The 11,453-nt window shown below is 43.6% G+C and overlaps 1 protein-coding gene across 3 annotated transcripts in view; it reads right to left on the bottom strand.

Annotated features, from left to right (window-relative positions):
- Nucleotides 1-848: 848 nt before the first annotated feature.
- RAB34 (RAB34, member RAS oncogene family) overlaps nt 849-11,453 on the bottom strand; it is a 55,526-nt gene continuing 44,921 nt past the window's right edge. For all 3 annotated transcript variants that reach the window (XM_075333191.1, XM_075333190.1, XM_075333192.1), the window contains exons 7-11: nt 8,154-8,205; nt 7,974-8,055; nt 7,017-7,107; nt 4,800-4,907; nt 849-2,961 (exon numbers count right to left, since the gene is read on the bottom strand). In XM_075333191.1, coding sequence (XP_075189306.1) covers nt 2,894-2,961; nt 4,800-4,907; nt 7,017-7,107; nt 7,974-8,055; nt 8,154-8,205 — 401 coding nt within the window. In that variant the 3' untranslated portion in view covers nt 849-2,893. The remainder of the gene's footprint in view (nt 2,962-4,799; nt 4,908-7,016; nt 7,108-7,973; nt 8,056-8,153; nt 8,206-11,453) is intronic.

The raw sequence follows: 11,453 nt of genomic DNA, 5'->3' as shown, positions 1-11,453 counted from the left end.
TGGAGCTCCAGGAGGGACAGGAGGATGGGGCTCCCTGGACCTCCAGCCCATTGCTACTCAGTGGTACTGCAGCTGCTGTGACAGGCACAGAGGTCAGAGCTAATATAGAAGATATGGAGAGTATGGAGCACTCCACCAGCCAGATTTCTCAGCATGTCAGCACTCTGGGGCTGGTGCAGGAAGGTTCCGGTGTCCTGAGGGAGCTCATAGTAAGAATCATCAGCATCCCATCCAGAGAGGACATGGAAGGCTATATCTCCAGATTGGAGAAGGCGTGCAGGTCAGAGCTGACAGAAGTGCGTTCCAGTGTGCAGAATATAGATCCAAGAGACCCTATTACAAGAAATGCAGAAGGACTTATCCTCTCATAAAGAGTTGCTAGAGACCCAATCTCGCCAGCTCCACTACCTGACTGAAGCACTGGACGATGCAGAGAACAGACGATGCAACAACTTGAGAGTACGGGGTCTGCCAGATGGTCATGAGTCGGGTCCTTATTATCTACAGTAGTGTTGTGTAAAAGCTAAACCTTTTAACATGGCTGCCTTCTTAAAGGGAACCTGCCAGGTGCAATATGCACCCAGAACCACGAGCAGTTCTGGGGGTATATTGCTAATCCCTGCCATAAAAGATCATTAGAAATACTTTTTGTAAAGATCCCTTTATCTGTGCTAGTGTATACAGGGACGGTTAGGCAGGGATTAGCAATATGCAGCCAGAACCGCTCGTGCCTCTGGGTGCATATTGGACCTGACAGGTTCCCTTTTAGGAGTCACCGCTCCAGTATACTCCTTGTTACATATTCTCATCAACCAGATGTATAAAGCAATAGATTTTTTTGTACTGAGAATGCAAAATGTTTATTTTAAAGCATAATTCTTTGTTGTGTCCATAAAAATATAATTGGTTTTACAAAAAGACATTTATATTGCAATGTGCCCAATGATGTCATGGTCATGTCATAGAAGATATATATAAATTATCTATATAGCAGGCCCCGAATGAATGTAATAGACAGGTTCTCATTGATTAAAGGAAGTAGGGGGTTATAAAAGACTCTGCTTTTTTTTTCTGGAAACAGCACCATTTTTGTCCATTAAGGTATTACTGCTCAATCCCAAGCTAAGTGCATGGGGCTAAACTGTTACACAAGGAGCAACCCATTAATAAGGATGATGTGTTTTCTAAAATATCTGTATATAACACAAGACAATTTCCTGTCCATTTAGTCTGTACCACTATTAAAGGGAACCTGTCACCAGATTTGTCCTGTATAAGCTGTGGCCACCACCAGTGAGCTGTTATATACAGCATTCTAGAATACTGTATAAAAGAGCCCAGGCCGCTCTGTATTACATAAAAAAGAGTTTTTATTATACTCACCTGGGGGCGGCCGATCCAATGGGCGTCGTTGGTCTCGGTCCGATGCTGTAATAAACCACCAGGGGGAGCTGGAGCTCCTGTGAGGAGTAATGCCTCTCAGTGTAATGAAAACCTTACTCACTAGAGGTCACTAGCATCTGTGTGGAGCCGCAATAGAATTGTCAGACAAGCCGCGGTCACTGCCGGGAGGTAACGCAGATACAAAGGGATAAACAGAGCCGTAATCAAAAAGTAAGCCGAGGTCAGGAAACAGGAGGTATCGTCAGGAGCCAGAGGAGAGCAGAGGCAAAGTCAGAGAGCAAGCAGAGGTCAGGAGCCAGGAGTACACGTGGATAGGGTGGAGGGAGCGAAACCGGGACAATAGGCAGGAAGCAGGTCAGGGAGACGGGAGGTCAGGTAGGACAGGAGAGATGGAGATCAGGGAAAGGAGTACCGGGTAGTGGGTAGGATCAGAGGAGTTAAGTTACCAGAGGCGTATGCTGAAGAGCAGGAACTATCGCTGGCAGCGTACGGAGAGAAGCCGTTCCCAGATAAGGCAAAGAGACCCCAGGACGAGGCCCGATGGAAAAGGCTCCTTCTTCACGGGACCTAACCCTGGAGATAGCAGCCAGCAAAACAAAAACAATGGCTCTGCACTGCACAGCCCTGACTGGATTATGACAGGTGCCTCTTCTCTTTCTCCTATCGCCGTCCTCCCTCCCTGCTCCATGTGGGTGACATGTCCTACGTTATCCACACAGAATGCTCCACTTCTCTCTGTCCTGCTGAGGGCAGATCAAAGTATTGTAATGCGCAGGTGCCGGGAAAAGTAAAAAATTGCCCGCCCATGTGCACTACAATACTTTGCTCAGCCTCCAGCAGGACAGAGAGAGTTGTGCATTCGCAGAAACGCAATGGCGGCCTCTGTGTGGATGACAAGACATATCATCCACACAGTGCAGGGAAGGAAGACTGCGATCGCAAGTAGAGAGGAGGCGCCTGACCGAGACCAGCGACACCCATCGGACTGGACCACCCCGCAGGTGAGAATAATAAAAGATGTTTTCATATTATACAGAGTGGCCTGGGCTCTTATATACAATATTCTGGAATGATATGTATAAGGGCTCACTGGTGGTGGCCGTAGGTTATAGGGGAAAATCTGGTGACAGGTTCCCTTTAAGTGGTATCTATTTTGTGCAGCATTAGGGTAGGTGTAAAAACAAAGAAAGGATGGTCTTTAATTTTTTCATAATCAAAAAATAATTATCCATAGACCTAGAAAGAAATATGGAAAATGTCATGTTCTATTTTTACAAATGAAATGATCTTAGAAAACAAATCACAGCACCTTGCCCTGCAATGTGCTACATTCCATCCTCCGGCAGCATGCGATTAAAATGTACCTGTGATATTCAGCAATATTATAAGAGGGGCCCTGAATAACCTCCTAGAACAGAGCAGGGCTCCGGGAGTGACAGCTATGTGTAGTAATAAGTGTGCAACACTTTGGTGATATGTCTGTCCCTTGTCACTGACAACACTTAGACTTGTTCTTCTTTGTATTTTGGTACAAGTTGATGTCATTGCTGTTTATTCCTTAAAAAGAAGAAAAAAAAAAAAATGACGTTTTACCATTTTGCACCAGACATACAAAATAATGATAGACTGTTAATAAAATGTCAGAGAGCTTTGGAGAATACTAATTAATGGCCCTGTATGCGCCCTCTAGTGGCGACTGCAGGCATTAACAATGATATTTCTTGGATTCAGTTCTAAGGCTGTGTCCACGGTAGAATGTACCTGCGGATTTTTCTGCATGAAAATCCGCGACTTTCGCGGCAAATCCGCACCTTTTTCTTGCCGCGGATTTACCGCGGATTTACCGCGAATTTGCCGTGGATTTTGATGCGGATTTTTTTTTTTTCCCCCATTCTATACCCAAAATCCACAACAAAATCCGCAACAATAATTGACATGCTGCAGATTTTTCCGGATCAAAATCCGCGGCAAATCCGCCGCGGAAAAATCCGCAGCATGGACACAGCATTTCCAAAATGCCATTGAAATGGCTGGGAAGTGCCGCTGCTGCAGATTTTCAGGAAATCCGCGGCAAATCCGCGGCAAAATCCGCGCAAAATCCGCAGCGTGGGCACATAGCCTAAGCAGTGGAATTAAAGTTCTGTATCCAAGTAACAAAGTTCCTACCCCTATAGAAATAGTGACTTACTTTACATGTATGGTAAAAAGTGGCCTTATTTTTTTTTCTTTATTTTTTGTTAAATGGGATGCCAAAGAAATCCAGCTATCTCTTTATACGCCCATATAAAGGTTATAGAAGTACAATAAGGCCACAATGGACTTCTATAGGCCCATTCATGTAGGTTCAGGGAGCACTGAGGCAGATCAGTCACTAAATTTAACAATACAAGCTGTATACATTATTATATAGATCTCTGAGCTGATGAAGCTGGTGTACTTACTTTCAAAATCCATGTAAGGATGGCTGTATTATCCCTTGCCTAATATTAAGTGAGCTTTTTATGAGCGGCAGGTGGATTCCTAAAGAACTAATTTTTAATGTGAGAATTATACAGCTATTCTGGGAAGGATTTTGAGAGTAAAGGCCGCTTTACACGCTGTGATATGGTTACCGATATCGCTAACGTGCGTACCCGCCCCCATCGGTTGTGCGACACGGGCAAATCGCTGCCCGTGGCGTACAACATCGCGCGGACCCATGACACTACTTACCTGCCTAGCGACGTCGCTGTGACCGGCGAACCGCCTCCTTTTTAAGGGGGCGGTTCGTTCAGCGTCACAGTGACGTCACATCAGCGTCACCGAACCGCCGCCCAATAGAAGCGGAGGGGCGGAGATGAGCGGGACGTAACATCCCACCCAACTCCTTCCTTCCTCATTGCAGGCGGCCGCCGGTAAGGTGAGGTTCCTCGTTCCTGCGGTGTCACACATAGCGATGTGTGCTGCCGCAGGAGCGTCGAACTACTTCGTACACCGAGCAGCAGCGATATTCGAGAATAGGAGGGCATGTCACCGATGAGCGATTTTGACCGTTTTTGCGATGATTCAAAATCGCTTCTAGGTGTCACACGCAAAGACATCGCTAAAGCGACCGGATGTGCATCACAAATTCCGTGACCCCAACGAGATCGCTTGAGTGATGTCGCAGGGTGTAAAGCGGCCTTAAGTGTACTCTACTCAATGGGTCCAAGATATTATTAACATCTTCAGCTTGTATGGAGTTTTACTTTGATCATGGCCATGGCTGGGCATGATGTGTTATACTTATGTTACACTGATTAAATATTTTATGTACTGAGTTTAACTTCATAGCAATGGAAGATATTATATACACCGTATATAACCTCTGCTATCAATTAAGCAAAAAGGAGCATCAAATTATTATTATTACTTACTCACTACATCACCTATCCTTCGAGCATTAGTTTTCTCCAACTCAGCTAGTACACTGGTCTCAAATGTTAAAGATGCCACCCGGAAGAAGAATTCCTTCACGTTTTCGCCTGGAAAAATATACAATTTGTTTATATAAATAAGAATTTCTCAGATTTTTTATATAGTTTTACGCAACAAAAAGACATAGATATTCTAGGAGTGATGATGCGTATATTAGCTAACCATAAAAAGTATATTTGCAAAATTTCAGAGCACAAAGGGGCCTTCTTCAAACAGGTTTACAAATGAATGACTGCATCACGCTGTGACTACCGGGGTTCCGCCAGGAATAATGGAACCCCCAGCGAGCATCACAACAAACAGGGTATATCGGGAACATGGTACAACGTGGGCCCTGGTGCTAGGGAGAGGGGAGTGGGGTCACCTCCTCCACTCACATGAGGCTGTTTACTGCACGTCCTAACATCCCTATACAAGTTCTTTCACACCAACACCGATCAAGAGCCTAGGCCCTCGCTTGCCCTGAACTTACCCTGGCTAGTGAGAAGGCCAGCAAGAGTACTAGTCTCACCACTGCAATAATCCAACATAAGGGTAGGAAGACAGACGGGGAAATAGACACAAAAAGAAAACACTCCAAGCGACTCCATTGCAGCGAACACTACAGCTGCAATTGTACGAAACTTCAGCTTCTTCCACAGCAAATACATTTAAACATAAGCTGCAGACTTGCGCACAATAAGGCATTGTGACTTTCTGGTCCCAGACTCGACTGAGGTTCCCCCAGTGTGGGGCAAACCCATGACAGACTGAGACCAAACCACTACATTTAGGAGATATTACAATAGGTCCAGGGGTTAACATATCATTGGTGCAACCTTGACAGCCGCACAAGGACCAAAAAGACACACAGGGGCCCTTGTCTGTCTGTGCCCGCTAGTGAACAGGACATTTGTAAATGGGGTGATGCCTCCTAAAGGTAAAGCTAAGATAATAAAATTTAGATGCTTTTTTTTACAAATTGAGAGATGCTAGAAGTGATAACTTAAGGCCCTCAAATACATTACACAAATGCCAGCTGAATTCATCAATATCAATTGGTTTTGGGACCAGTCTAACGTGTATGGGGACGCCAGCTATTGATCAGACATGTCCAATTCTGACTATTGCATTGTTCTTCAGGACATAAGCAGTCAGCTGCCGTGTCAGGTAATGTCTCAGCCGAACCAGTGTGAAATGATTGTGTCATGAGTGACAGACAGTCTTGTGGTGTCTGGCTATAGAAGGTCACAGCATTTGGCTGTGCAAACTGCTGCCTGACATTCTATTATTCCTGTTTGGTGTATTTGGAATACTATATATCTCATCTGCTTAGTTTTTATACCTTTCCCTTTAGGACCATGCTGAGTTCCTCACCCTTTCAGCTGCTTTTCATCAGCACTTCCCTAGGTGTCTTTACATACCCTCATTTCCCCTTAATCTGTGCTGGTGATAGGTCTAATACCCTTTATAAGTCTTCAGTGCAAGCAGTTGGCTTGTATTCTTCAGGAGAAACCTTGTTGTTTACAGTTACTCTCCCTGATGCATCTGAAGATAAGTTACTTGTCTACTTCTCCCCTGTTTGTGATCTCTGAGTCTTCTTTAGAGCTTAGAAGGGTTGACTAAGCACTTAAAGCATTCACTCCCTACCTAGTGACTATTTAACGGTCAGCCAGGGTCAGGTATCCGGCTCGGTGCATAGGTGCGGAACCTATCTAGGGTGATGAGGGAAGCCAGGGCCCAGCGGTAGACTTGGCCAGGGGTCACCATCTCTCCCTTCACTAGACAATGATGTAGCATACTTAAGACAAAACATCAATGTTTATGGGGGTTTTCCAGGACTTGCATACTTATGACCTGTCTTCTTGATTGCTGCAGTTAAGCTCCTCTAGAAGTGAATAGGAGCTAGCTGCGGTACCCAAGAATGGTAACCCAAATTCCAGCTCTTTACACTTAGTACATTTTGCCACAGGAAGAACTTAAAACAGCTGTTCAGTTAGATTTCCAGATGTTGGACCCCCTACTGATGTGACACTGATGACCTTATTCAAAGGATAGGTCATTAAGATTTAAACAGTGGAAAATCCCTTTATGTCCTAAAAAAAAGTTTTGAAATATTTAAAATTATATGTTTAATTTAAGGATGCTCACATACATGAGATACACTCTGGACATACCCGTCAATGAGGACACAGACCAGTATTCTGCCTGCATCTCCTTAGCCACTTTCATGGCATCCCGTTCAATGAGAGCATACTGAGATGGGGTCTGTAAGGAGTGAAAACCAGCATAACCACATTGTTAGATAATGTCTTAAAGCAGTTAAAATATTAAAAGTTTAAATCTGAACATAAAAGCTGTGCTTGTGCGAGGATGAGGTTTGCTATATCATAACTACAGTCATGGCGGAAAGTGTTGGCATCCTTGAAGATTTTCCAGAAAAAATGAAGTATTTCTCATAAAAAATTATTGCAATTACACAGGTTTTGGCACTATTGCGGTCCGCTCACACCCATCGCCTGACCCCGGGGCTCCGTGACCTGGAGGATCCGGTGAAGTCACATCAACTTCCCGCTCACCTGACATCACTGCGGCCGGCCCCAGTCTCCATGAGTCACTGGACTGTGGGCTGAGTTTCACAGCCCAGCATGTCTCCTGCTTACACGTTCTGCAGTGGAGTGAGTAGGGAGATGCTGGGCTGTGACAAGCGGTAAAACACCGCCCACAGCCCAGTCATTCAGGGAGACCGGGGCCGGCAGCGGTGATGTCAGGTGAGCAGGAAGTTGACGTGACATCACTAGATCCCTGAGGTCACGGAGCCCCGGGGTCAGGCGATGGGGAAGAGCACTGCTCATAGGCACTATTGGCAAGGTATTTGAGAGAAACATTGTTTCTCGACATAATTTCAATGTAGCCAATAATGTATATGGGTGAACCACCCCTTTAATTTCTTCCCAGCAGCAGGGTTTAATGTGCAGGGGCCGGGCAGGTTCCAAACGCTATCAACCTGCAAATTAACCCCATATCTGCAGTTTAATAGAGTTTTTTCAAGTGACAGGGTGCCTTTAATAACATACCGTAATTAGATTTTAGACACTGTCCTAAAGGTTGTGCTGCTGTAAAGCATTACTTACAGTGAGATCTTTCTTGGAGCCAACCAGAAATAGCAGCACAGATGAAGGGTCATTTTCCCTAAGGGCATCCTGAAGCCACTGCCTGGTAGAAAAAGAACAGCAATTATAATATATCCATATAATCATGAGTATTTCTACAATACAGAGATGTGACAGACAGACCGGTGAGATACCACTTACTTAGTATGTTCTAAGGATGAAATATCAGTCAGATCAAAGGCTATAACTATGGCTGAAAAACAGAAAAACTTGATATTAACATATGATGGGGATGAATTAATCTTCTGAATACTGATAATAATGCAATGTATTACGGTAATTCTGCAGTCACACCAAAGGATGCAGTTACTACACTGTGCATCAATTAATACAATATAATGGCTGGGTGTACCTGGCATAGTTTACACACACACATGTATATAAATATGTGTGTGTATATATATATATATATATATATATATATATATATATATATATATATATATATATACTCATATATACAGTGGGGAAAATAAGTGTTTGATGCACTGACAATTTTGCAGGTTTTCCCAAACTACAAAGAATGGAGAGGTCTGTAATTTTTATCATAAGTGCACTTCACCTGTGATAGACAGAATAAAAAAAAAATCCAGAAAATCATTGTATGATTTTTAAATAATTAATTTCCTTTTATTGCCTTGTCTACATAATCCGCGGGACACATAAGCTTCCAGATACTGCAAATCCCTGTTGCTTAAGAATGAACATTCTCGTCTGGAATCTTCAACAGGTTAGAGCGTATGTGTCACCAGATTGCACAAAAACTGCTTTGGTTGTTAAAAAGAACAAAAATACCTCAGACTAGATGAGGCTGGTGTGCTTACTTTGAAACTCCATTTTCAGAATGGCTGTTTGAGTTTCAACTCAGTGTCCACGCTCCTCAGTGCCCCTCCTCCCTGTTGCAGCTGAAATCTCACACCGCTCACACAAGTTACAGCTGTCAGGCTGGGTGGGCAGAGGTTGAATACACTTGGTCTTATGAGTTTTTTTGTTATATAGCTAAGCCTCTAATTATACAGCAGCTATGAAATGTTCAAAGCAAAGACAAAAGTTTCCTCTGATGTACAATATCTAATATATAAAGCTGAATGTGTGTGTGTGTGTGTGTGTGTCCGAGATTGGCATCTGCACCGTCGCAGCTACAGCCACAAAATTTTACACACTCACACGTCTGGACCCCGACAGCATCATAGGCTATGTTGTGAGGTGAAATTTTAACCCCGCGCGTTAAAATTTACCAATCAATTTTGCCCCTATCTACATAATGGGGAAAAAGTGAAACGAAAAGTGTATCTGCACCGTCGCATTTACAATCACGAAATTTTGCACAGACACCTCATGTGACCCAGGGAACGTCGTAGACTATGTTTTGACAGGAAAATTTAACCCCGTGCTTTACAGTTACTCTCCAAAAAACATGCCTCCATTAAAGTAAATGGAGCCTGGAACTACAGGTTATTAGTAGGAGATGTGATTGGTTGCTATAGGAACAAAAGACATTCATAGTATAAGAAGCTTACAGTTAGGTCCAGAAATATTTGGACAGTGACACAATTTTCGCGAGCTTGGCTCTGCATGCCACCACATTGGATTTGAAATGAAACCTCTACAACAGAATTCAAGTGCAGATTGTAACGTTTAATTTGAAGGTTTGAACAAAAATATCTGATAGAAATTGTAGGAATTGTACACATTTCTTTACAAACACTCCACATTTTAGGAGGTCAAAAGTAATTGGACAAATAAACCAAACCCAAACAAAATATTTTTATTTTCAATATTTTGTTGCGAATCCTTTGGAGGCAATCACTGCCTTAAGTCTGGAACCCATGGACATCATCAAACGCTGGGTTTCCTCCTTCTTAATGCTTTGCCAGGCCTGTACAGCCGCAGCCTTCAGGTCTTGCTTGTTTGTGGGTCTTTCCGTCTTAAGTCTGGATTTGAGCAAATGAAATGCATGCTCAATTGGGTTAAGATCTGGTGATTGACTTGGCCATTGCAGAATGTTCCACTTTTTTGCACTCATGAACTCCTGGGTAGCTTTGGCTGTATGCTTGGGGTCATTGTCCATCTGTACTATGAAGCGCTGTCCGATCAACTTTGCAACATTTGGCTGAATCTGGGCTGAAAGTATATCCCGGTACACTTCAGAATTCATCCGGCTACTCTTGTCTGCTGTTATGTCATCAATAAACACAAGTGACCCAGTGCCATTGAAAGCCATGCATGCCCATGCCATTACGTTGCCTCCACCATGTTTTACAGAGGATGTGGTGTGCCTTGGATCATGTGTCGTGCCCTTTCTTCTCCAAACTTTTTTCTTCCCATCATTCTGGTACAGGTTGATCTTTGTCTCATCTGTCCATAGAATACTTTTCCAGAACTGAGCTGGCTTCATGAGGTGTTTTTCAGCAAATTTAACTCTGGCCTGTCTATTTTTGGAATTGATGAATGGTTTGCATCTAGATGTGAACCCTTTGTATTTACTTTCATGGAGTCTTCTCTTTACTGTTGACTTAGAGACAGATACACCTACTTCACTGAGAGTGTTCTGGACTTCAGTTGATGTTGTGAACGGGTTCTTCTTCACCAAAGAAAGTATGCGGCGATCATCCACCACTGTTGTCATCCGTGGACGCCCAGGCCTTTTTGAGTTCCCAAGCTCACCAGTCAATTCCTTTTTTCTCAGAATGTACCCGACTGTTGATTTTGCTACTCCAAGCATGTCTGCTATCTCTCTGATGGATTTTTTCTTTTTTTTCAGCCTCAGGATGTTCTGCTTCACCTCAATTGAGAGTTCCTTAGACCGCATGTTGTCTGGTCACAGCAACAGCTTCCAAATGCAAAACCACACACCTGTAATCAACCCCAGACCTTTTAACTACTTCATTGATTACAGGTTAACGAGGGAGACGCCTTCAGAGTTAATTGCAGCCCTTAGAGTCCCTTGTCCAATTACTTTTGGTCCCTTTAAAAAGAGGAGGCTATGCATTACAGAGCTATGATTCCTAAACCCTTTCTCCGATTTGGATGTGAAAACTCTCATATTGCAGCTGGGAGTGTGCACTTTCAGCCCATATTATATATATAATTGTATTTCTGAACATGTTTTTGTAAATAGCTAAAATAACAAAACTTGTGTCACTGTCCAAATATTTCTGGACCTAACTGTATATGTGAGATGTCGGTGGGGACAGACCTGGAAAGAGACAGACCTGGAAAGAGACAGACCTGGAAAGAGACAGACGGGGAAAGAGACAGATGATGAAAGAGACAGACGGGGAAAGAGACAGATGGGAAAAGAGACAGATGGGAAAAGAGACAGATGGGAAAAGAGACAGATGGGAAAAGAGACAGATGGGGAAAGAGACAGATGGGGAAAGAGACAGATGGGGAAAGAGACAGATGGGGAAAAAGACAGATGGGGAAAGAGACAGATGG

This window comes from Anomaloglossus baeobatrachus, chromosome 2 (assembly GCF_048569485.1).
Source record: "Anomaloglossus baeobatrachus isolate aAnoBae1 chromosome 2, aAnoBae1.hap1, whole genome shotgun sequence".
In the NCBI taxonomy this organism is placed as follows: Eukaryota; Metazoa; Chordata; class Amphibia; order Anura; family Aromobatidae; genus Anomaloglossus; species Anomaloglossus baeobatrachus.
This window is presented reverse-complemented; position numbering and strand designations above follow the sequence as displayed.